Consider the following 22,601-nt stretch of genomic DNA (forward strand, 5'->3'; position numbering starts at 1 on the left):
ATCATTGCAGCATCTCGGGCCACACAAATGCCACTTACAAGCTTCCCAGGGAGCTTCTCTGCCTAGTTTCTGGGGTTGTAAAAGTGTTGGGGGTTTTTTTGGGTGGGGGGGAGGGGAGTAATGTAGTTTCAGGCTTGCAAAATGTTCTGTTAATGTAACCTTACAGTAAAGCCATAGCCGGTGATTCTGGGTGTGCTGCTCGGCTGGCCTTCCTCGCAGGGCTGACACCCAATGGGGCTTTTTCAGCAGCCCCTCACTAGCTGCGGAAATGCGTGCTGTCCCTACCCCCACCCTGCCACAAAGTACACAGAGAAATCATATTACAAGCATCCCTTAAGCTTCTTAAATGCAGTTCACGGTGTGTATTTTGTAACTGCTTGAATTTCTTTCTTTCACTCACCCCTTCCCCGCATCCCACCTTAGATTCTATTTGTGGAGACTGTTCAGAGAAGCTCCTGCTGTTTTCTTGGCAAGGTTTCCCAGAAGTGTTTTGCCCTTGCCTCCTTCCTAGGGCCGAGAGACAGTGACTGGCTCAAGGTCATTCAGCAGGCTTGGTTGGTGCCCAAGGTGGGACTAGAACTCACTTTCTCCCGGTTTCTAGCTTGGTACTTTAATTACTCCCTCTGAGTTAGCCTCCATCGGCTGCCATGAACCTCAGGGTAACATTTGGTGGGACGAGGCTAGGCGTTCTTATTTCCCAGAAAGTCAACATGGCAGAGTTTTGCAAAGTTACTCTCAATATCAAGAGAACTATTTAGCTTATTAAACTTTTTATTCACAGATGGTTCGACAAAAACATAAAAGACTCAAGCTGATTTCTTACTTGTTGAGATTATTTTATTTGTGACGTTTGTAAGCTATTGTTTTTAGGTGGAGGGCAAGTGTCAGATATTTTCAAAGTGAAAACAAAAGAAATTGCTTAATATATTACAAAAATACTCCCAATGTTGTTCATTAAAAATATACTATGAATAATTTCCTCAAGGGTCATAGAAAAGAGAACAATTCACAAGGCGTGTACATAAACTATATGGAGTCATGAGGCTCTCCGAGTTTGTTTTAAGATGTTTCATTACCAAACTAGGTATCACCATCATGCTAGAAGATGGTGGGGGTTGCCCAACTAGTGCATCATTGATGCTATTCCCTAACTGGGTAACGAAATGTCTGTTAAGAAAACAAACTCAGAGAGCGCCAAAGACTTCACAGCTCAACTCTGAGCTACATATATTCTCTTCTATTAATACAGTATATAACAGATAATTTATTTTACATCTTTCATGATTTCTGCCTTAGCACAATGTGATCTTTTGGGGGGTATTTAATTACAGTGCATTACAGATCCTGTGATGGACGACGTTCTATCTGTGATGCTTTAGAGGGAAAAGCAGGGCCACTTTTCCAAAACCTCCAGAACGGGATAAAGATGCAAAATCTTCAATCTGGGTCCTTCTTTAATTAAAGGGAAAGAGGTATTTTAAGTTAAAAGGCCCATTTTTGCAAATACGGATGTGCAACATCGGACACTCTTAATCCAGCCAACTCCAGTCGAGACTCTGCAACAGAAAACAGGGCAATAAACTGAAGGGCTCTCTGGGTTGTTATGCAGTAATCGATATAAAAGGTCTAAATTTCAAACTACTTGAGGAACAATCTCTGAGTTTTCTTTACTGTTGTACAGTTCTCTTGCACAGAAAAGGACACCTAAAATACCTGCTAGCCAAATGAAGAGAATTGTGTTTTCCCCACTGCTGGCCTTATTAAAAGGACCATACAGTATATTGTAAAATTCACTTTTATTATTCCCTTTTACTCACAGGATGGGGCCGATCACTCTGTTCACTGCATCCCACCCAGCTGCAAAATTCCTTCAGAGTCCCTCAAAATTCCTTTAAGGAAACTCGTGGAGAATTTTTCACATAAGATCAAGTGGAAGGAAGCATCAAATGCCTTCCTTACCAAAACGCTTATGCAAAGTTTTTGCTTGGATATCTTCATTTTCTTCTAAAGTAGATGAGTTTCTCTAGCTGAATTAGTGAATAACCCACTTTCCAAGCTGTCTTTTCTTCTTAATAAATGAATTATTTATTAAAAGTATGAGTGTCGAAGGGAGGCTTCAACTCACCATCATGCTGCTATTTTGGTCGTGTCTCGCTTCATGTATAACAGCGCTAAAACTGTCAAGATAGCTTAGATTTTCTTCTAACAAATGTGCAAAATTCAACCTGTCAAGAAAAGAACAAAGATGGCTGCTCTCTACTCCAGCTATTCTCAACAATAAAGGAAACTATTTACATACACAAATCAAAATCAGGAGTTTCCTTCTCTTCAGCAATCCTAATCCCAGGTGTTTTCTTTTGGGAGGATGAAATTTTGCAATATGAATTAAATTAGCCCCTGACTTACCACGGTAATTGAGCCCACAATTATGGTCGTAAATGGTGACCTATTTTCAAGCATTTTCTTTTTTCCTTTAAATTTCAATTTCATGTCATAGACAGTAGATGTTCTTTATTCTACTAATTGTGCATTCGGAGCACATGGCTCTTTGAAGTTGTTAAAAGTGGAAGCCATTCTATTTGTATGTTGCCTTCTTGGCTAAATCGTTTTCCTTGGCAGGAGCTCTGAGGCAGGATTTCTAGCAGGAAGGCAGAGCCCCTCCCCTGTCTCTTACGTGTTTCTAGAGGCTTCCACGAAAGGCAGCGGCTGTAGCACATTGGGCGGTGCAGTTTGGGAGAGCCAGACGGGCACAGAGGACGGAACGGGACCATCCATGCTGGAGCTGGCCGATCGAGCAGAACTTTGAGTCTATAAGGAAAAGGAAAAATAGGTGATGTTAGAACAGACATGCAGGCCTTTAGCCAAATTACCTGCGTCCTGCATTTATTCTCAACTACTCTGATTGGACGATGCTGCGAACTCATCATGAGGAACCTGGTTTGTTGTGCCAGCAGAAAAACTGGTGCAAGTGACCGAACTCTGGAATTGTTTAGCATACATTAAACTCTGGACAGCAGCACTCAGAGCATTAAGTAATTTTCCCACCCATCAGGAGCGTCAGTGGTGCGCCATTTCCTCCTTCTAGACACCTGAGAATGAAAAAACATATAAGCTGCACTCGGCTGTTGTACTGCTGGCATTCAAAGGTTGGATGAACTGCTGACTGGGATTAAAGACTGATGGGTCAGCTCGGTTTTACGACCACAGCCGAGAGGGTGGCCGATACGGTGAGGCTCTCAAGCCTTAAACAGCTGTGGGAAATGCGGGGTCAGAACAACACAAATCCATTCACGGTTGATATTTAGCAGGTGATGTTGAGGTGACCAATAACAAGGGCGGGGCTGGTCGACATAGAATAGAATAGAATTTTTATTGGCCAAGTGTGATTGGACATCTGAATATCATCAGGATCGGTCACACCCAAATTTTCAGATGTGTGGTTTTGTGCTCAAAACGTTTTTGCCTTGCCTAATCTAGGGATATAAAATGGGGTCTTAAGAAAGGCCCACCCTGCCATGCCGTGTTGTCCAAATCTGTACTCAGCTTTTCCGGGTGATGTACAATGAAACCCTGACAGTCTCTCTTTCTCTCTCCACTTAACCATCAGATACAAGTCCAGGCTAGTATTTGGACCAAATTCTGCTTATATGTTAGCAATGTTGCCAAACTGATAAGACAAATGCAACGCTTATTTATACTATAAAGTTGATGGGTTGTATTGGATATTCATCAACGTGGCCTGGTTGATCCACATCCTTACGCAAGCAATTTTCAGTAAGTGCCAGATTTCTCTCTGCCTTTTTCCCTGCATTTGCATGACGGAATTGTCGGCCTCCTTGATGCTGTTCAGAGCCACATCAATGCTGGGAAGTAGGTCAACAATCTTCTGTTTGCAGCCCAGCAATTTGCTGTGATTCAAAAAGAAAAGCGATGGTTAGAAGGCAGGGAACGGTCCTTTCCCTCAGTAGTGGTACTAGATCAGGGGTGCCAAACTCAAGGCTTGTGGGCTGTATCTGGCCCATGGGGATACCTGTGGAGCCACCCTGGAAACAGCACAGGAGTGGCCTGCGGTGCCTCTGCCAGCAAAAATAGAGCTCAGGGAGGCTGTGTGGGGCCCACCCGGGTTCTGTTTTCGGCAATGCTGGCCTCCTGCAGGCCTCTGCCAGTGAAAACCGAGTTCGGTGGGAAGGGGCGCATGTGGCCCTCCCGGGCTCCGTTTTCACTGGCAGAGGGCTGCAGGAGGCATGCAGAGCTGAAAATGGAGCCTCAGTGAGTGGCACAGAGCTGGTCATGCCTCCCCCGACCACACCCCCGCCCCCCCACAAAGTAAAAGACAACCCTGATGCGGCCCTCAATGAAGTAGAGTTTGACCCCCACCCCTGTACTAGGTGATCCAGAGCAAATCGAGGGCAAATTCAGGAATGTTTTTAGGGATTCTGTGACCTCCATAACAGCCAAGAAGTGGACAGAGTAATTTCTCTAGCTAATCTTCCTTCAATCCCCTTCTTTTTTTCATTGTTTTCACACAAATGTCTTGGCTCCGATTGCTTAGCCATCTTTTCAATAATAAAAGACTTTCTCAGACTGTTTCCCTCTTAGAAACGGTAACAATTATTGCCACTCTCTTGAAGAGAAATTAAACAGGTGTAAAAAAAGTTTTTTTGGAGCTTCACAACTACAGTGGCCCGTTTCACTGCTTGTTGGCTTTTTTCCCTTTATTGAACTTTTTAAAGAAAACGCATGATGAACAAACACAAGAGAGCACATGAAAAAAAAGAATAAAAGACAGATAAATAATTCAGGTAAGTAAATCAGGAATTAAAATAAGTCACATAAACAATAGCTTTCTAAAATGTCATTAACTAGTAATAAAGAAATAAACAACATTAAGAACCTAAATTCGTTATTAAAATTAAGCTAAAATTAGTAACAAAGAGTTAACACACACTGTAAATTGAATGAAATTGCATGCTATATATAAATTCAGTCTATTATTTCCAGTAATGTTTTTTCAAAAAACGAATTATCTGTTTTGACAATCAAATGGAAAATATGCCAATGATAAAATGTTTTTTAACCAGTTTCTCCGAGAGGACCTGCTATGGTTGCATTGCAACGTCCTGCATTCTCTGCAGCCAATTTGGGCCCCTGGACTGTCCACTGGGGGATTCAGAGCCAGACTTTTCTAAAGAGGCTTGTTTCATTTGCAAGATACAACAGATCAATTTAAGGAAGCGTATTTTGAAACTATGAAGAAGCTTGGATCAACTACAAATACACTGGAAACGACTCGTTCCACATTTTTAGTATTTTTTTAATGACGGACCAAGGCAAAGGTGAAGCAAACCAAAGTCCAAGAGATTTTCTTTGTCTCCTGGTCATGCTGCTACCTGGGCACTGAAGGGGACTGAAAAAGGAGACTTGGGGTGGGTCACAGGTGTGCCTGCCTGATTACCTGAGGTGCCTGAAGAGTTCCTTGAGGACCCAGTCTTGACTCTGGACTGTCTGGACAATGATCCTCACCATCTCTGTGCTGTCACTGTATACATGGTCTGAAAGAGAGATCTCTCCAAATATGAAACTTCCTCCACATAAAAAAGTATTTCGCAATCAGATTTTACCTCAAAAGAAAAGCCACACACTTTAAACTAGCATTAACAAGGAGAATAATATATTTTTAACTCTTTGGATACATCCGAAATCCTAGTGAACAGGACTGTATAATTTTGTTGTCATCGAACAAGACTTCCAATATTGCACCTTTTTAATATTTCCTCAACCCAAAGTGCTCCAGAGACTGCTCCATTTAAGGGAATAATGAGGTATCTGGCTAGATATGTGTCAATAGCATCACCAAAGGAACAGCCTGTATAGTCTAAATTTTTACTTTTGGAGCAGGAACACCTAGAAATGACCGTACAAACTTAGAAAACCTTGAAAGAAAGATGCAACATGAAAAAGAGGCAGAGGGTGCAACTCATAAAAGTTTTGTTTTTATGAGGTGTAGCAAATCTTTTGTGTTCCCAAAAGATGCTGAGCCCATCTATTCAGGCTCCTTTGCAAAGTTTCTGCTGATGGCCACGCCCTCTTCTGGGCCTGTTGTAGGTGTTCCCTGTGAGGAGGACATACCTGGAGGCCTCGACTTCAATTGCTTGTAGAGTTCAATGGCTCTCTGTTCCCTGTGGAGAGACACAAGGCAGCTGTAAGCACCACTCCCTCTCCCTTCCCCTTCAGTAGAGGCCGGGGGCTTCATAAGGTGTAGAAATGCAGACGTAAAAAACAGGTACTAACTTCTTTTAGTAAGAGTGGGAGCTTAAAAATATTAGTTAAGGCCTGTATGATAAAATGGGCACAAAATATTCAACAACCTATAATGATGGAAACATGGGAAACAATATGGGTTAGAAATGTTAAATTTACGCAAGCCTAAAACTTGAGAGAAAATTTTTATAAAATGTTTTATAGATGGCACCTAGATCCAAAAAAATTGGCGTGTATGTATCCGAATTTGCTAGCTAAATGTTGGAGATGTGATTGTGATGATGCTACTTATTATCATATATGGTGGACTTGTAAAAAAATCAAAGCATTTTGGATTAAAATTTGGTGGATTATGCAAAATATTTTGAAGAAGATAAAATTTACCCCACAATTGTTTTTATTGGGTATAACTACGGACTGTACATCAATAGAGACTAAATTAATTTTAAACTTAATATCAGCAACCAGACTACTTGTGGCACAATACTGGAAGAAGGAACAACTGCCTACTTACTATTGAAGAATGGACACTAAAAGTAACGAATTTAGCAGAAATGGCAAAAATTTCAGCATATCTGAAAGACTATTCACAAGAAAGATATATAGTGGAATGGAAAAGATGGATAGAATATATTCAAAACAAATATCAGACTAAAAAGTATCAAATAGCATATGAATGACTAGAAAGTAATAATTGTATTTGTATACAGTATTCCCTTTTTTTAAAAAAAATTAAATATGAAATAAGGGAGTTCTGGTTCTAGGGGAGGAATGGGAGTTTATGAATAATTATAAATGCTATACGCTGCATTTGCTCTGGGAAGTCGGGGGGGGGGTTGGGTGAAGGGTGGGAGGTGGAGGGTAATTATTTGTTAAAGCTGTGGTAAAACTTTTTAATAAAAATTTTTTTTTACTCTCAATAAAACGGTGGGATATTTGATCTGCTATACCTTAAAGGGAAGATCTTTAAAATCTTTATAGTTCTGTCCAGGAACAATTGTGCAATTAGGAGAAGCAGCAGCACAACATAAAAGTGATCCTCTTAAGGCTGGACCATGTTTTGTTTGCAAATGTTTAATACACCCAGCTTAGCCAAACTCTCGGCTTTCCCCTCAGACCAAATCAGTGGGCCACTTAATAGCACCATGGTGGGTTTCAACATATAAATACTGGATCCTTTTTTAACAGACGTAGTCCATGAGTTACAACTGTAACGGAGCCTGCCCACCTCGGCCATATCTCGTGACAGCTGTAAATCGGGGGACTGAGACTGACCTGATTTCATAACCTATTTTGCAGTGGTGGTGAAGTGACCATTGCATTGGCCAGTCATAAGTCCGTGTGTGGTTCCCCCCCCCCAATCACCTCCAACAATTGCCAAGCAACTGGTCATAAGATGATTACGAACGGAGCTCTCTCTGCCTTTCAGCTTTCCAACTCAGCTTTTCTGCCACTGAATGTTGGCCTCTTGCTCCCAAGAGTCAAGCAGAGAAGGCTGGCAACATAGAACTGCCCCCGCATGAAAGGCAGGAGATTATGGGGGCAGTGTTTGCGGGTGACCCTGGTCAGAGAAGATTCTGAGTAGCCAAATCAAGAGATAAAACATTTTTGGTCTCCAGCTGCCTATTGGTCGGTACATCTACTTATAACATTTTGGGGCACATGCCAGGTTTATTAGCTACGGTGCTATTAATGATGCTTAGTAGAGCTTAATTATCAATAATAAGGCCTCCTGCTGCTAAGTTAGTGGCGTAACGAGAAAGTTTGTTTTCTTACAGATTTTCCATTACATCGTTTTGACGTCGCACATGGAGGCTTCTCTGCAGCTCCACAATTTCTGTGTGCAGCGCCATGATCTGCTCATCCAGAGAGCCGATATCTGCCACCTGCAAAGAGAAATAAAATCCGCTCTGACAGACTGAAGATAACTTTGGGATTTTATTTTTCACATTGAATAATCACCTAACTGAATGTCTCTTCTCATCAGACAGAATAAAAGGATCTCCTTCGCTTGAGAGTTTCTAATTGAAGCTGGATGGTTATTTGCTGGAGATGCCCTGGAGATGCCTTCCTCAACCTTGGCAACTCTAAGATGTATGGACTGCAACTCCCATAATTCCTGCCTGGGGAATTCTGGGAGTTGAAGTCCATGGTTCTTAATTATTGCTAAGGCAGAGAAACATCCACACCAAGTAGCAAGTAGGGCCAGATGGCCTAAATTTTGAATAATAAACGGTAAAAATGGGGAAAATGGGAATGTTCTCAATTGAAGAAACCTTGGAAAAACAGAACATCTTCCTCACAGACTCAAGGTGATGTCTGAGTTACCGGCAGAGTGCTCCTAAATACCATTTTGACCAGAGAGACAATTGTGGGAGAATTTTCCTCTCCATCCAGAATGGCAATGGCCGAGCACACTAAATTAGGCGACTTTATTTGAGGATCATTTCGTCTCAGTATTAGTGGTAATGAAATGCAGAAGAAGAAAGGGGTGCTTAGTTGTTATTAGCTTCCTATTCTTTCCTTACACGTGAGGTGCTGTCTGAGAATTAAAAATATACATTTGGTAACAATAACGATAAATGTAGGTTAAAAGCAATGCTCTTCGGATAATGGAAATCTTTTCATCGCTTTCCTATCTTTATTTTTAATTATTTATTTTTGATTAATTTCCTATTTTTTCTATACACGGATTAAGATACTATCTCAGAATTTAAAACTCTTAATAGGTCTAAAACAATACACTCTTCTTTTGACCCCTACCTTTTCGCAGAGGGAAGCTTTTTCTTCCATGTCTTTCCAAGCTTTTAACATTTTCTCTGAGGCTTAAACAAATAGACTGGAGTTAATTTACAGATACCATATTCTCTGAAAATGAGCAACGCTCATTTTGAAACAAACAATGCTCCAAAACAGAAGTAGTTATACTGATGAACTTTGGAAATTTAACTCATTTTGTACACTTCAAACAAGAAAGAACTTGGGAGTTCTGTATTTAGGAAACCTCTCTAGGATGTAGATGTTAAGAAGATGAACTGGCTGATAAACATTTTCAGTTATAAGATTCTGTTTGATCCCGATAACGTGCAGGCCAGACCCCCCAGAGAAGCTGGATGACCTTGAGCAGGCAGCCCCCCCACCCCCACCCCACCCCAAAAAAAGCTCATCAGCATGATTGGGGCCATCACTGGCCAAAGGCTTACAGATTCCATAGGTCATTTGGTCGCTGTATCGTTCCAGGTCGAGGTGGATACTTTGCTGGAAGAAATTCAGCTTGGCTTTCAGCTGCTGTGATGCTGAGATCATGTTGTTTTTCCTGTTGGTTAAATTGGTGTTGTACCTCAGGAGACTCAACCTAGAGGTTGGGATAAAGAGAAGTTTGCATTAATCTCTGTCATAACTACACATAAACATACATGAGTAGAGACCCCTGGTGGCGCAGTGGTTAGAATGCAACATTGCAGGCTACACTCTGCCCACAGCCAGGAAGTTCAATCTTGACGGGCTCAAGGTTGACTCAGCCTTCCATCTCCTGAGGTTGGAAACACGAGGACCCAGTTTGATGGGGGCAACATGCTGACTCTGTAAACCTCTTAGAGGGGGGCTGTAAAGCACTGTGAAGCGGTATATAAGTCTAAGTGCTATTGTTACAATGCTATTTGGGACTCCCCAACGGATGCCCCTACCTACCCCTACCTACCACTGGGGGCCACAGAAAGGTGTGGAAGGGCTGCTAATCGGACCCCACAGCCCTGTTTTGTCCGAGCCCTTCCCACTGCTGCCCTTTTTCCTCAGGGGCACCTGGGACTTACATGGCAGCTCTCTGGCCTTGGAAGAGGCGGCTGTAGTCTTCCTTCAGGCCAATGACGTAGTGCACAGCTTCAGCCCAGATCTTCCGAAGCTGGAAAATAGGCAGCTGAATTTTGCTGTCCTTTACTGAGAGAGGAAAAAATGGCTATCCTTATTAGTGTATTAAAAACTGAAAGTTATAAAAAGGGAAAGGAGGGAGAGAGACACTGAATTTAAGAATATTCATGATGGAACCAAAGCTGACACAATCCCTGCTTATCAGGGAGTTGAACATGACATATTTTTGCAACTTTGAATTCAATATTTACAATTTGCACATAATTGTTTACAAATTCAAAGAAAACGAGGAATGGGGCACGAGGAAGCTTGTACATTCTTCTGACTAATTTAGTGCTAGTATTTTTTTATACTTTGATATTTTAATAAGGACTCAAAGGTGATTGCAGAATGTTTTTCCTAAAGATTTGGCTGTAGCCAAATCTTAGAATAACTAATAATTAGTACTAAACTGAGACAAACTTACCAATATAATTTACAGAGTCAGAAAGCGTCCTAGAAGCAAAAGGGCCTTCATATGTAGTTTTGCTTTTATCAAATAAATATACCATGTAGCTATCCCAGCCTTTCTGGTAAAGAAGAGAAATCATTAAATCAAAACATTTCCTTGCAAACCTTGAGAAAGTACCAGTAATCCAGATAAACAGTAATAACATGCAAGAATAAATGAATAAACTCATACATATATGATATACATACACACTCACAGAGTGAAAAATTCTGTAACGATTTAATTTATTTTACAAGTCTTAAAAAAGGAGCCTGGGAGAACCTAGTCTGATCTAGGTGATTTATTTAAACGATTAACAAACATCTCCAATTCTTGCGCTAAGTGGTGCAAAGACACCTTCCTCCTTGCAAACACTAACTTATTCTTCCAAAACAAAAAAGCTTGAGCCAACAAGGGGAGGATATCTGTGAGATCCAGTCTGTTCTCTCTTACACCAGAAAAATAATGCAGCATCTGCTTTTTTGAAGAGTTTAGCTTGGATAAGTTCAGCCAAGCGCTGAATCGCAAACCCTAACCTTAATCCTAAACTATTTTTTGAGGAAAGAATCAATAAGGGAAACTACGAAAGGTTAGCAAAACAAACCAACAAAAGTATCTTTGGTAAAATGCCACAAGCCAGGGCTTTTCTTCTGAAGCCACTGGGGGAGGACCCACACCAGTGGGGACCCTGCAGTCCTGCTGCCTTAACAACTCTGGGAAGCTCCTGTATCTGCCAAGACAGCACAAAGGACGACACAAAGGGAGAGATCAGAAAGAAGACGAAGGCCAAGATTTAAAAAGGCCTTTTCTACCCACGAAAGAAGGTACAGCAAATAGAAAGATCTTCGACATCTTCTGCTGAAATCTCCAGGTGCTTCTGGATGATTGTTCTTGGAGAAACATTTGGAGACGGGAGCAGAAGGTGACAAGAGCTGCGGTGGTGCAGTGGTTAGAGTGCAGTATTGCAGGCTACTTCTGCTGATCACCGGCTGCCAGCAATTTAGCAGATCGAATCTCACCAAGCTCAAGGTTGACTCAGCCTTCCATTGTTCCGAGGTCGGTAAAATGAGGAGCCAGATTGTTGGGGGCAAGAGGCTGATTCTGTAAACCGCTTGGAGAGGGCTGTAAAGCATTGTGAAGCGGTGTATAAGTCTAAGTGCCATTGCTATGTACTTCCATCTCTGATCTTTCTGACTTCTTTAGGGACAATCTCTTGAGATTTTTTAATTATCCTTCACAGCTCTGGTCTGTGGCCAACTTCATCTTTTCCTCTCATTTTTTCCAACTATCAGCTCTCTGGACTTCTACCTGCTGTTGGTCCTTGGATGTTTTGGTTTCCTTCAATAGAAGTTCTGACTGTTTATTATTTCGTAAGAGGATGTCGAGTCCTGAACATGTAACTGAGAAATGTCTCAAACCAGTAAGAAAATAAGTCCCAGTGCCTTGACTCAACTTTCAGACCGCGTAATGCTTACCCCTTCGTGTTATTCTGGTGCTTCTAAAGTATTAAACTTTGCAGCATTTTATAGTCTACCAAAATGGAATGGAAGAAAAGGATGCATCTTACCAGAGCTTTTATCAAAAGCCTTACAGGTGACAGCAAACCTCTTCCATAAATCAGAATTTATGGAAATTTGTGTGAGGTAAATTCTTACATTCTGCCTGACTGCTATGAACGGTGATCATTATCACAGATGTGCAAATAAAGAGGCCTCATTTGTCAGAATTCGAGAAGGAATCTTACTACGCCATCAATGACACACTGAGAGGCTGGTTTCCTAGGGTCTAAACAGCTTCCCATCTCCAGCAGCAGCTCCTGATTTCCCGAGCTGATTCCGGTGTCGGACTCAATTCGAACTTGCAGGGAATGAAGGCTTTCCTCTGGGTTCAGAGAATACGACAGGATCTTGGCAGACGTCATATTTAAGATGTGGACAATCTGAAAAGAAAAAGCCGCAAAGAAACATCAAAGTACTCAATACTTTGAAAATGAAAATGTTCTTTTTTGAAGATTTTTTCACCAGCCCCCCGTGAATTTAGGAGAGACAGAATTTAAGATGCTCAAAATAAAATTGGAGGGAAAAAACCTATGATTTGTAACAACTAGAGTTTGCTGTCCCAATTTCCAATCATGTTCCTGTTATTTGAAAAATAAATATGTACTGGGAAAATGGTTTCAATTAGTTTATTTCCTATGAGCAAGGGCAAATATTTTGTCTTAATGTTACAAAGTTTGAGCATTTTAAGACTCAATCAAAGAAGCAAATGAAAGCTTATTTATTGTAATTGTAATTAAAGTTTTTAACTGAAATGTATAATCTGTCCACTTACCTTCAGACTCAACAATTGTTCCATTACTTGAAAACACCTGTAGCTGTTCGTGTTTGGGTCTATTCCGCCTCCTCTTTGCTGGGGGTCCCAGGTCAGCATCATCTGAAGCCAGTGCTCCATTTTGTCTACAATTGTACTAAGCCATAACACAAAAGGAAAATGTAAGACCACCAGGCGGGCTATCACCTTCCTGCCCCACTCTGCGGCCTGGCTACTTGAAGGACCACCAGTCTCTCGTAGCCTCTGCCTTGTGAATTTGATCCGGCAGGATCAGTGGGCCCCAGGGCGCTTTGATTAAACAATGCCATCTGCTGGGACCCCCAAAGTGATCTTCTCTGCTGCTCGATCTTCTGGAATGAGGTTCCCCCTTTGAAATCGGAACAGCCCCCCAACCTGTTGGAGATGCAAAGGACATGAGGACTTGGGTCTTCCCCCAGGTGAGGGAGGAATGGAGGATGGAGGGAGGGAGGGAGGAAGGAAGGAATTCTACCAATTAAGGAGAAACGATAGAATGAATATTACCTGCACAAGCTGTTTGGAGTTGGCAAATAAGCACTAAATCTAACTTCCCCAGTCATCTCTTCCCACGCAAAAATGCACTTGGGGTCTTTCCTTTTGATTTTCTCATGCCTACGGGAAAAGAGCAAGGAGGATGGAGATCAAAATATTAAAAAACAGTTGGTATCTTGGAACCGATGATGTCCATAGCAGGAGCCGGATGGGTGACCTTCAGAAGACCCCTCTGGGACCTATCCAAGTCCTTATGAATCCTTCCCCTCCCCAAAAGAGCGATGCTCGGCCTTCCCCTGCTGCCAACTGCATGACAATATGTGTGCCTACAAAAGGCACTTCAGAGCAAGCGTACACTTAAATATGGGCCGGATGATACATCTAGCAGGTGCACCTGCTTCTAAGAGAAAAAAAGCTCCTGGAAGGAGGTGTCCAGTGGACAGAGATGACCAGTGTTCTTTTTCATTTCATTCATGGCATGGATGAGGAACTGGAGGGGTGATATATCAGGTTGGCAAACGACACACAATTGAAGGCGGTAGGGGATATTCCAGAAGCCAGAAATAAAATTCAATATCATCTTGGATCCAACTCCTTAAGGCCAACTCACAGGGACTAGTCCACACAGTTACTAGCAGTCAAGATGGACTTGAAGACACCCACAACAGCCAAAAAGCAGAGACAATGGACCTAAACAAGGGTGGGGCATCCACTGTGCAATTGTGGCCGTCTTATTGGTATTTTCATCCCTCCGTGTATATATGGGCCTGGCACAGGGGCTCACTTAGGATTGGAGCAGGGGCTCACTTAGGATTGGAATTCAAAGGAATTCCTCTCCAACAAGCAGAGGCCGTCGTGTGCCAAATATCTCCATTTCCCCTAAAATAGATGTTCCTGGAGCTACAGCTGATGGGGAAAGAACATTTTGTAAGGGAACTGCATCTCCTTCCCTGCTGCGTCTTCGTGCTGGCTGTCCTATCTCCTGGAGCCTTTAAAGAGAGCAGGGCTGCCTCGATGTCCCTTTGTGCGCAGAGACACAAAACCAGCTTTGGCAAAGGTGAAATGCACCCCATTGTCCCCCGAGTCAGAGAGACCTACCAGGTGAACGGCTGCTGGTTGTGCAGAAAGGGCCTGAACCCCGTAATGCACTCGAAGATGACCGTCCCGAGGCTCCAAAAGTCCACAGTCATGGAGTAAGGGTTATTATCAAAGAGTTCAGGGGCCTTAAACAACAGAGCAGAAATCGGGATAAAAATCAACCTCCACAGTTAAGAACAGAACACATCGCAATTCGTGTTCAGATCTTACCAAGTACTGTAAGGTCCCCACGAAAGATGTGCATAAGCTTCCTTGATCCAGATCCTTAGCGTATCCCAGGTCTATGATCTTGTAGATTATCTGGCAATTAAATCACATTCCAAGTCATATTTTCACCTAAGCTTCTTCATTCTTTCACTCTTTCAGGAACTGAGAAGTGGGGGGGGGTGTTCCTCCATTTTTTCCTAGTCCAGTGTCTGAAATGGATGAGAGAGGCAGGGAGAGCCTCTCCTTTGATCGGATGAGAAGGAAGGAAGGAATAGGACAACTGAAATGTCTTTTGACATGCTGGAGAACCAGCTCCTCAGCCACCACCTGTGGATACTTCTTTATATCCCACCTTTATTGACTGTATAACTAATTAAAGACAATGAAGGTACCTAATATTTCTTTCTCCACCTGTTTCCCTCACAACAACACCCTTGTGAGGTGGGCTGGGCTGAGAGAAAGAGAGAGAGAGAGAGAGGGGTTGGCCAAAGTCACCCAGCCCCCTTTTGTGCCTAAGGCGGGACTAGAACTCAGGACCTCCTGGCGATTGGCCCAAAGTCCAGGGCACCTTGTGCTTCCAAAGAGCAGGTGGGGAAGACGAAGGAGGCCCAGGGCCTGATTCCTCCTCAAGAGGACTGGTGTCTTGACAGCAAAACTCCCTCCAAACCGATCCTTGCAAAGTCTGTCCAGAAGATGTGGGGCCTGGGCAGGGAGTTTCCTTTCTGTGGCACTTTTCTTGGAACAATTGTTGGAAAAACTGACTGCAACCTTCTAAACGCTTTGTTGCTGCAACACTCGGAGCGTTTCACTCACCTTCCCGGCTTCATCCTGGAGGACAATATTTTCTGGTTTAAGATCTCTATGAATGATTCTGTTTTCATGTAAATACTGGATGCCAGACCCTAGAAATTATGAAGAAAAAAAAAGCACACATTTAGAAAAAACATTAGAGACACTTTCTGATTCGGCTTTCATCATTTTGACCACAGTGGTAAATCCAGAAGATGCCCCAACCTCTGTCCCAAGACCCTTCTGTGGTTTAAATCAATACAGATTAATTATTAATAAGCATTCAGAACCAGCTGGCTTTTTGAACGAGCTTCGAGGCACAATAAGAAAACTGGGAAACAAAACACCTTTAACTCTCTTTATCGTGGAAAAGATATCATGGCTGGCATACCAATGTCACTCAGCACGGAAAGGATTTGGCTTTCCTTAAGACCGCAGCAATTCTCAGGTGCAGTCAGCAGCTGAAACGGTAACGGTAGTAATAATACAAAGGTTAATAGGATTGTTCTATTTTAACAACCAGCATATAGAGCTCAAAAGACAAAACATGTTACTGGCAAGCACTGTGTTGGCGAACATATTTGGGCCAACAAAACGAGTGTTGACTTTCAATTCAATTGAGGTGAAATAATGAGCCACAATGACAGGCTAAAGGAGCGGGAGAGTCCCGGGGCCATCGGAGTTTGGCTCTGTGGCTCAGCTTCCGGGTCCCAAAATTGGTCACCGGCATCAAAGGAGAGACGGCCTTAAGGCCCAGAATGCCACTGAAGAGTAGAAGCACAAGACAGACGTTTCATCCGCTTGGAAGGTTTAGAGAGTCGGAGCTCTCTTTTGCCAGGGATTTCACCTCAAGCAGACGCGGGCGGGACTCCAGCTGCCTCTAGAGCAGGACCAGGCGCCCTTCCCGGCTTCCTCCAGGTAGCCACGGAGGGGGAGGCAAGGACCCCCCCAAGGGCAAAGTGGCCCCTACCTTCCGGAGGTCCCCCCTCGAGCAATACTCCATGGCCAAAAGGGGCACGTCGTTCACCAGGAAATCCAGGTCTTCCGGCAGGCTCTGGGCCTTCACCACGTTGGGATGATTCAAGCTGAGGACCGAGAGGGAAGAAGCTCCTTAGGAGACCCCAGCTGGGGCTAGTGGTTGAAGCGCCAGACTGGAAAGCGGTTCCAGTCCTGCCTTAGTCAGAACGGCTGGCTGGCTTTGGCCACTTGCCCCAGCCCGTGGGGTGGCTGCTTGCCCTGGGAGGAGAGGAGGAGGAGGAGGAGGAGGAGGAGGAAGGGGCTCTGGGCGCCTTCCCCGCCTTGACTGACGGGGGGGGGGATCCTAGAGGGGGCTGCAAAGCAACCTCAGCATCGGCGGCCCTTCCTCCCCGCGGGGCCCCTAAGCGGCTCCAGAGGGTTCCCGGGCCAGGCGAGAGCCGGGGGAGCGAGCGAGCGAGCGGGCGGAGGAGCCCCGGGCCCACCTGCGCAGGATCTGCAGCTCGTGGCGCCAGCGCTCCTGGTGCTTGGCGCTCAGCTCCAGCCGGCAAGCCTTCACCGCCAGCCGGGCGCCCGACTCCTGCGGCGGACAAGGGGAGGGAGGGAGGGAGGGGAAGGCGCGGCGTTAAGGCGGCCCGGGGGGGGAGGGCTCCGGAGCGGCCCCAGGACCCCCCTCCCGCCCTCCCCGCAGCCCCCCCGCCCCACCCACCCGGTGCTGGTAGAGGGAGACGTTGCCGAAGCCGCCGGCGCCCAGCCGCTCGCGCATCTCCCAGGGCCCGCAGCTGGTGGAGCCCGGACAGCCGCCCCGCAGCGCCACCGCCGCGCCCGCCGGCAGCCGCTCCATGCCCGCCCGGGCCCAGGACCCGCCGCCGCCGCCCCGCCTCTTCCGGGGCCGGAGAGGGACGGAGCTCGCCCGCCCGCCCGCCGCCGCCGCCGCGCCCAGCGCCTCCCCGGCCTCGAAGGCGGAAGAGGCGGAGGAAGGGGACGGGGCGGCCGGGGCCCCAAGACAGGCCCCCTCCCTTCCCTGCGCGCGGCTCCCGAGCCCGTGCGGATGGCCTTTGGGGGCCCCGGGAGCCTCTTTCCCTCCTGGGCTTCCGCCCCCCCCCCGCAAGGCCCGGCTGCTTTCTCTCCCGGCCTCCTCCTGCCTCCCCCCCCGCCCGGGACCTCTGCGTCGGCCCAGAGCGCAGCGCCTCCTCCCTCCGTGGGCGGCTGGCTGCAGAGGGCTCCGGTGCGGGGCTGGAAGGGCTTATCCGAGGCCTCTCCTCTCCGCGGGGGCTCTGGCCACCTAAGGAAGGGCCGCCTCTGCCCACCCGGAGGGCCCGGGGGGACCGGAGGGCATCGGCCGTCTGGGCAGAGCGGGAGGCGCCAAAGCCGGGGCTTGGCGGGGTCCCTCTTTCCCCTCCCCTCCCGCTGCTGCTCCTGCTGAATGAAGGCCGGCCGGCCCCACGCGGGGTCTTTTTCTTTTCTTTTTTGGGTTTTCCAGGCTTTTCCCCCCAAACGCAGGTCCCGAATTCCTCTCGGAGGCGCTTCGGAAGAGCTCCGGCGGATTCATCGTGGTGGAAGAGCGCCACCTGGCGGCCTTTTGCATTCCCCGCTCTAGTCTATTTCTCCGGCGCTTCCATATTGGCCTCTCGTTGCCATGCGCTCAAAAGCCCAATTGGGCTTCTTCTCAGGGGATGCCTTCTTTGGGGGGGAAGCCGGAGAGAGAGAGCTCCGAGAGAGCAAGAGACGATGGATGGATGGATGGATAGCTTAGAGAGAGAAAGAGAGAGGTTGTTTCCTCCTCCCTGTTTTTATTTTGTCAGAGGGGAAGTACGGTAACAGAAGCCCTCTCTGCCTCTTTCCCAGAGTAGGGTTAGAGGCCATTAAATGGTGACTCAAGCCACAACTGGGCAGGAGGCTAAACACCAATTTCTGTCTCCCTCCAGGCCTGACCCTGCACGCGGGCCAAGCTTCTGCTGTTAGAGCTGCCTTTTGTTGCTTGTCTCATAACTCTTGAAAAACAAGCAAAAAACAATCAAACCAGAGTTGAGGCTGAAACAAACTCCATGTCTCTCATCTACATGTTCTACCCACCACTTACACAGAAAAGAGTTGGAAGTGATCTTGGAGGTCTTCTAGTCCAACCCCAGAGCTCAACGAGACTACATCATTTTAGATAAGTGACTGACCAGTCTCTTCTCCAGCGCAGTCACAACTTCTGGAGGGAAGCCGTCCCACTGATTAATTGTTCTCACAGGAAATTCCTCCTTAGTTCTAAGTTGCTTCTCTCCTTGATTAGTTTCCACCCATTGCTTCTTGTCCTACCCTCAGGGGCTTTGGAGAATAGCTGGACTCCCTCTTCTTTGGGGCAACCCCTGAGATATTGGAAGACTGCTATCATGTCTCCCCTAGTCCTTCTTTTCATTAAACTAGCCATGCCGAGTTCCTGCAACCGTTCATGTGTTTTAGCCACCAGTATCCTAATCATCCTAGTTGCTCTTCTCTGCACTCTTTCCAGAGTCTCAACATCTTTTTTATATCGTGGCGACCAAAACTGAATGCAATATTCCAAGTGTGGCCTTACCAAGGCCTTGGTATTAACACTTCATCTGTTTATGCAACCAAGGATTGCATTAGCTTTTTTGGCTGCTGCCACACACTGCTGGCTCATGTTTAAGTGATCACTCTGGGAGACAACCTTGTTGCCAAACAGCCAAATAGACAGTTGCAGTCCTTAAATGCAGCAATTTGTTTTGATTGACTTCTTGCATAATGTGTCATTTATAAAGAAATTTGGACTGACGAGCAGGTCTGGGGTGAAGTGCGCAGGTTTCCAAGGGCGAAAAGGGTGGTGGGAGGAACAAAGGGGGAAATGCCATGTGAATCTTTTCTTTTAATGCTGTGCTTCTTGTGGGGCTACCCCTGAGCATGCAAAGGCTGCAGCTGATCTAAGCTCGGATGTTTCTCCTGCCTTCCTTCCCACTGTTGCATTGGCTGCCTGCAGCCGCTGTTGAAGATACAGAGATGATCCCCTTTGAAAGGCCCTGCAGGGCTCCCTTTGAGGGACCACCCACTCCCGTCTTCACACAATAGGTCAAGGGTGTCGGCAAATCAGGTTGTTGGCCGCAATGATACAAAGATCAGCCTTTGATTGCCGAAAGGTAGCCTCCATTGTAACCTTGTTTTTCTATCCTCTGCAGGGTCCCCTGAACTGAATGGGGCCAATTCCCTCCATGTGCCCTTCATCTGAGAATGCCATGGGGGGGGGCGACTCTGGAAGAGGGCAGTCACTGCTCCCCACTTTGCAGCTCCCTCCCCCTGGAGAGCCACTGCGCCTCCTCCCATCCAGCCCAGGATGGAGGCTTGCTGGGAACGTTGGAGTGAGCTGCTGACAAAAGGGGTTGCTTTCCTTTGGCCCTTCCGGGTGGGTTTATCATGTGTTTACTTCGGAGGGCTTTTTTTTTTATGCTGGGCTGCTGGCAGGCTTCCAGGAATGCCAACCCATAAATACACGAAGTAAATACACGTTTTAAAACGCTGACAAATGATTTACAACTGAAAGAATGAAGGGTCCCCCACTTTCCCCAAGCCACCCCATAGGGAGAAGGACCCTGTCCCCCTAATTTTTGAGAGCTGGCCCGATTCCTTCCACACCCAGCAGTCTTTCCAAGGAGGGGGGGGCGTTTTCATGCTCTCTTCATTTCTCAGGGTTTCCTGATCTCCCCATCCCCGGTGGGTTCCGATGCCTGGGGGGCAGCCCCGACCTCTCGGATGCCCAGGGGAGCCCCAAACCCCTCTCCGACCAGGGAGGGTCGCGGCCAAGACGAGCCTCCGCCTCTCGGGAGACCCCCACCCTTGCAGGGGCGGTGGGGAGGGCGACGCTGCCTGCCAGGGGTCCGTCCTTGCCCCCCCTCTCACCCACCGGGAGGCGCGGGGGAGGCGCGCAGTGACGAAGAGCCGGAGCCGCGCAGGAGGGCCGAGCGCGGGGCTGTCGGGGCGGCTGCGGCTTCTGCTTGCGGGCGACGCTTCTGGAGCCCCGGGCGAACAAGCGAGCTCGGAGCGGCGCGGATCAGCGGCAGGCAAAGCCCGGAGCGCCCGTTGTACCCGTGGGTAAACCCTCCTCCACGGCGCGGCTCAGGGAGAGGGGAGCCACCTTCTGCGCGAGGGAGGGAGGGAGGGGGGTCGTCTTCCCTCCCCAGCTGGCGATGGAAGGAAATGCCGGTTCCGGGCGCGGGGCGGGGGGGTGTCAGTTCTGGGTCCATCTCCTCCGCCTAGCAGAGCCCCGGGGGGAGGGGGGGGAAGGGGGTCAACCAGTGAGGGGCTGGTTTCGGAGCCGCGGCTGCTTCAGGGAAAGCGATGGGGTCCCGAAGACCTTCCAGCCCTCGTTCTCCTGGGGGGAGGCGATCCCTAGAATAAATCAGACTCTGCGGTGAAATTTGCGTCGGGGGAGGATTATTTTAAAAGCCTAGCCCAGCAGTTCTGTCCCTGCCTGCTAAATCCATTATTTTAACCCTGGCTTTGCAATAGGCTGCACAGAGATGGGTTTACACTTCATGGCAAGCCCTAAATAAACAAGCCACCATATTTAGGTTGCATGAAAAAAGCCATCCCATGTTGGAGCTCAGCAGATGGGTAAACCTTCCTGCAATTCAAGGGCAGCCAGTTAGTTTGCAAGATCCTGTGAAGGGTTAGTGGCAAGAGCCTTGGATTCTGCACTCGGTTCTGGTCACCAGGATAGGAAAAAAAAGAGGCAGAGATCCTAGAAAGAGAAGAGCAGCACAGATGATTTAGGGGGCTGGAGGCTAAAACATACCAGAGGAAAGGTTGTTGGAATTGGGCATGGCTAGTCTAGTGAAGAGAAGGACAGGAGAGCAGCTTTCCCGTATCTGAGGGGCTGCCCCAGAGAAGAGGGGGTCCACCTATTCTCCAAAGCCCCTGAAGGCAGGACAAGAAGCAACTCACCAAGGACAACTCCATTTGGAATTAAGGAATTTCCTGACAGCGGGAACAATAAACCAGGGGAACAGCTTGCCTAGAGAAGTTGTGGGTGCTCCATCGCTGGAGGTTTTTAAGAAGAGATTTGTCTGGGATGGAGCGAGGACTCCTGCTTGAGCAGGGGCTTGGGCTAGAAGGCCTCAAAGGCCCCTTCCAAGTCTGAGTCCGTATATCCCTGCCTGATGAGAAACTGGGTAGCTCTAGTCTAGATCATTTCTGGAAGCAAACCAAGATATCCTAGTCTCCAAGCAACAGCAACCCTCATGGTTTATGCCAGTCTACGCAAAGCCAGAGAAACTCTGGGCTTTCTAGGGTTAAATCTAAAGGCAGAGAAATCCAGGCAACCATGGCTGACCCCTCTTTCCCCTTGGTTTTGCAGGTCGGGCCCTTCCTGGAGACTATGAGGGTGACGTGCAGCCCCACCATGTGTTGGACTCTCCTCTTCCTGCTGGCCATTTTCATGGAGGGCATTGTCTGCAAAGGGGGCCGGGGTGGAGCTCGTGGGTCAGCCCGTGGCAGCGCTCGGGGCACCTCCCGGCGGTCCAAGTCTGCCCCCCGTTACCGCTCCTCCGGGACAGCCCTGCGTGTGGCGGCCGCTGCTGCTGCAGGAGGAGCTGCGGCAGCAGCTGCAGCAGCGGGGATGAGCATGGGGGGCCCAGACAGCCCCCAGTACGGAGAGATGCAGCCGAGCAACAACACTGCAGGGAGCACTCACCACCCCGGTCCCTGGCCCCTCCTCTACGTCTCCGCCTCCCTCTGGTGTGTGGCCCTGGTGCCTCGGGCCCTCTGACACTCAGAGCCTCTGCTGAGCAGCCTCTTCCCCTAAGCCTCCCCACAAGTGAACTGGGGGGGGGGCGAGTGTTCCTGCGACGACTTACTCAATGGTGCCAAAATACATTACAAGCCACTCCTATCCTCGGCTGGTTTCCCAGGTTTTTAGTTATTTACTGAGACCGCCATGCTAAGGTCAATCCAAAGGGGGAGGGGAATGGTCCGTGTCTGCTGGTGGACAGCCTGAGATGCGGTGTCACATGGGCCATTATTTGCCTGCCCAATTCTTTATGCAGCTCTTTTGTAATGATTAAGACGTAAAGAC

At 47.2% G+C, this 22,601-nt stretch overlaps 2 protein-coding genes across 2 annotated transcripts; one reads left to right on the forward strand and one right to left on the reverse strand.

Moving 5' to 3' along the window:
- Nucleotides 1-815: 815 nt before the first annotated feature.
- On the reverse strand, nucleotides 816-17,419 carry CHUK (component of inhibitor of nuclear factor kappa B kinase complex). The gene is made up of 21 exons (XM_058184658.1): nucleotides 17,238-17,419; nucleotides 17,014-17,108; nucleotides 16,524-16,638; nucleotides 15,945-16,014; nucleotides 15,578-15,666; nucleotides 14,768-14,857; nucleotides 14,558-14,682; nucleotides 13,472-13,579; nucleotides 12,950-13,085; nucleotides 12,363-12,557; nucleotides 10,595-10,697; nucleotides 10,074-10,197; nucleotides 9,465-9,616; nucleotides 9,025-9,086; nucleotides 8,038-8,147; nucleotides 6,130-6,179; nucleotides 5,456-5,552; nucleotides 3,761-3,908; nucleotides 2,675-2,808; nucleotides 2,126-2,225; nucleotides 816-1,556 (listed from the first exon to the last, which is right to left on the reverse strand). Exons 1-21 carry the CDS (start codon nucleotides 17,370-17,372, stop codon nucleotides 1,530-1,532), a joined length of 2,265 nt encoding a protein of 754 aa, XP_058040641.1. The 5' UTR covers nucleotides 17,373-17,419; the 3' UTR covers nucleotides 816-1,529.
- A 515-nt stretch (nucleotides 17,420-17,934) lies between these two features.
- SPRN (shadow of prion protein) lies at nucleotides 17,935-22,358 on the forward strand. Its single transcript, XM_058184666.1, has 3 exons — nucleotides 17,935-19,890; nucleotides 20,219-20,620; nucleotides 21,885-22,358. Exons 1-3 carry the CDS (start codon nucleotides 19,726-19,728, stop codon nucleotides 22,293-22,295), a joined length of 978 nt encoding a protein of 325 aa, XP_058040649.1. The 5' UTR covers nucleotides 17,935-19,725; the 3' UTR covers nucleotides 22,296-22,358.
- Nucleotides 22,359-22,601: the final 243 nt, after the last annotated feature.

Source organism: Ahaetulla prasina, chromosome 5 (assembly GCF_028640845.1).
Source record: "Ahaetulla prasina isolate Xishuangbanna chromosome 5, ASM2864084v1, whole genome shotgun sequence".
Taxonomy (NCBI): Eukaryota; Metazoa; Chordata; class Lepidosauria; order Squamata; family Colubridae; genus Ahaetulla; species Ahaetulla prasina.

Excerpts from the sequence above, each read along its gene's own strand:
- SPRN (XM_058184666.1), top strand. The coding sequence starts at position 19,726 with ATGGGGCCAATTCCCTCCATGTGCCCTTCATCTGAGAATGCCATGGGG. Across the intron at positions 19,891-20,218 it reads GGCTTGCTGGGAACGTTGGA|GGTTTCCTGATCTCCCCATC; the intron begins GTGAGCTGCTGA and ends TTCATTTCTCAG. Across the intron at positions 20,621-21,884 it reads AGCGCCCGTTGTACCCGTGG|GTCGGGCCCTTCCTGGAGAC; the intron begins GTAAACCCTCCT and ends TTGGTTTTGCAG.
- CHUK (XM_058184658.1), bottom strand. The coding sequence starts at position 17,372 with ATGGAGCGGCTGCCGGCGGGCGCGGCGGTGGCGCTGCGGGGCGGCTGT. Across the intron at positions 15,667-15,944 it reads TTCCGTGCTGAGTGACATTG|GGTCTGGCATCCAGTATTTA; the intron begins GTATGCCAGCCA and ends CATAATTTCTAG. Across the intron at positions 10,198-10,594 it reads TGACTCTGTAAATTATATTG|TAAAGGACAGCAAAATTCAG; the intron begins GTAAGTTTGTCT and ends TTCCTCTCTCAG.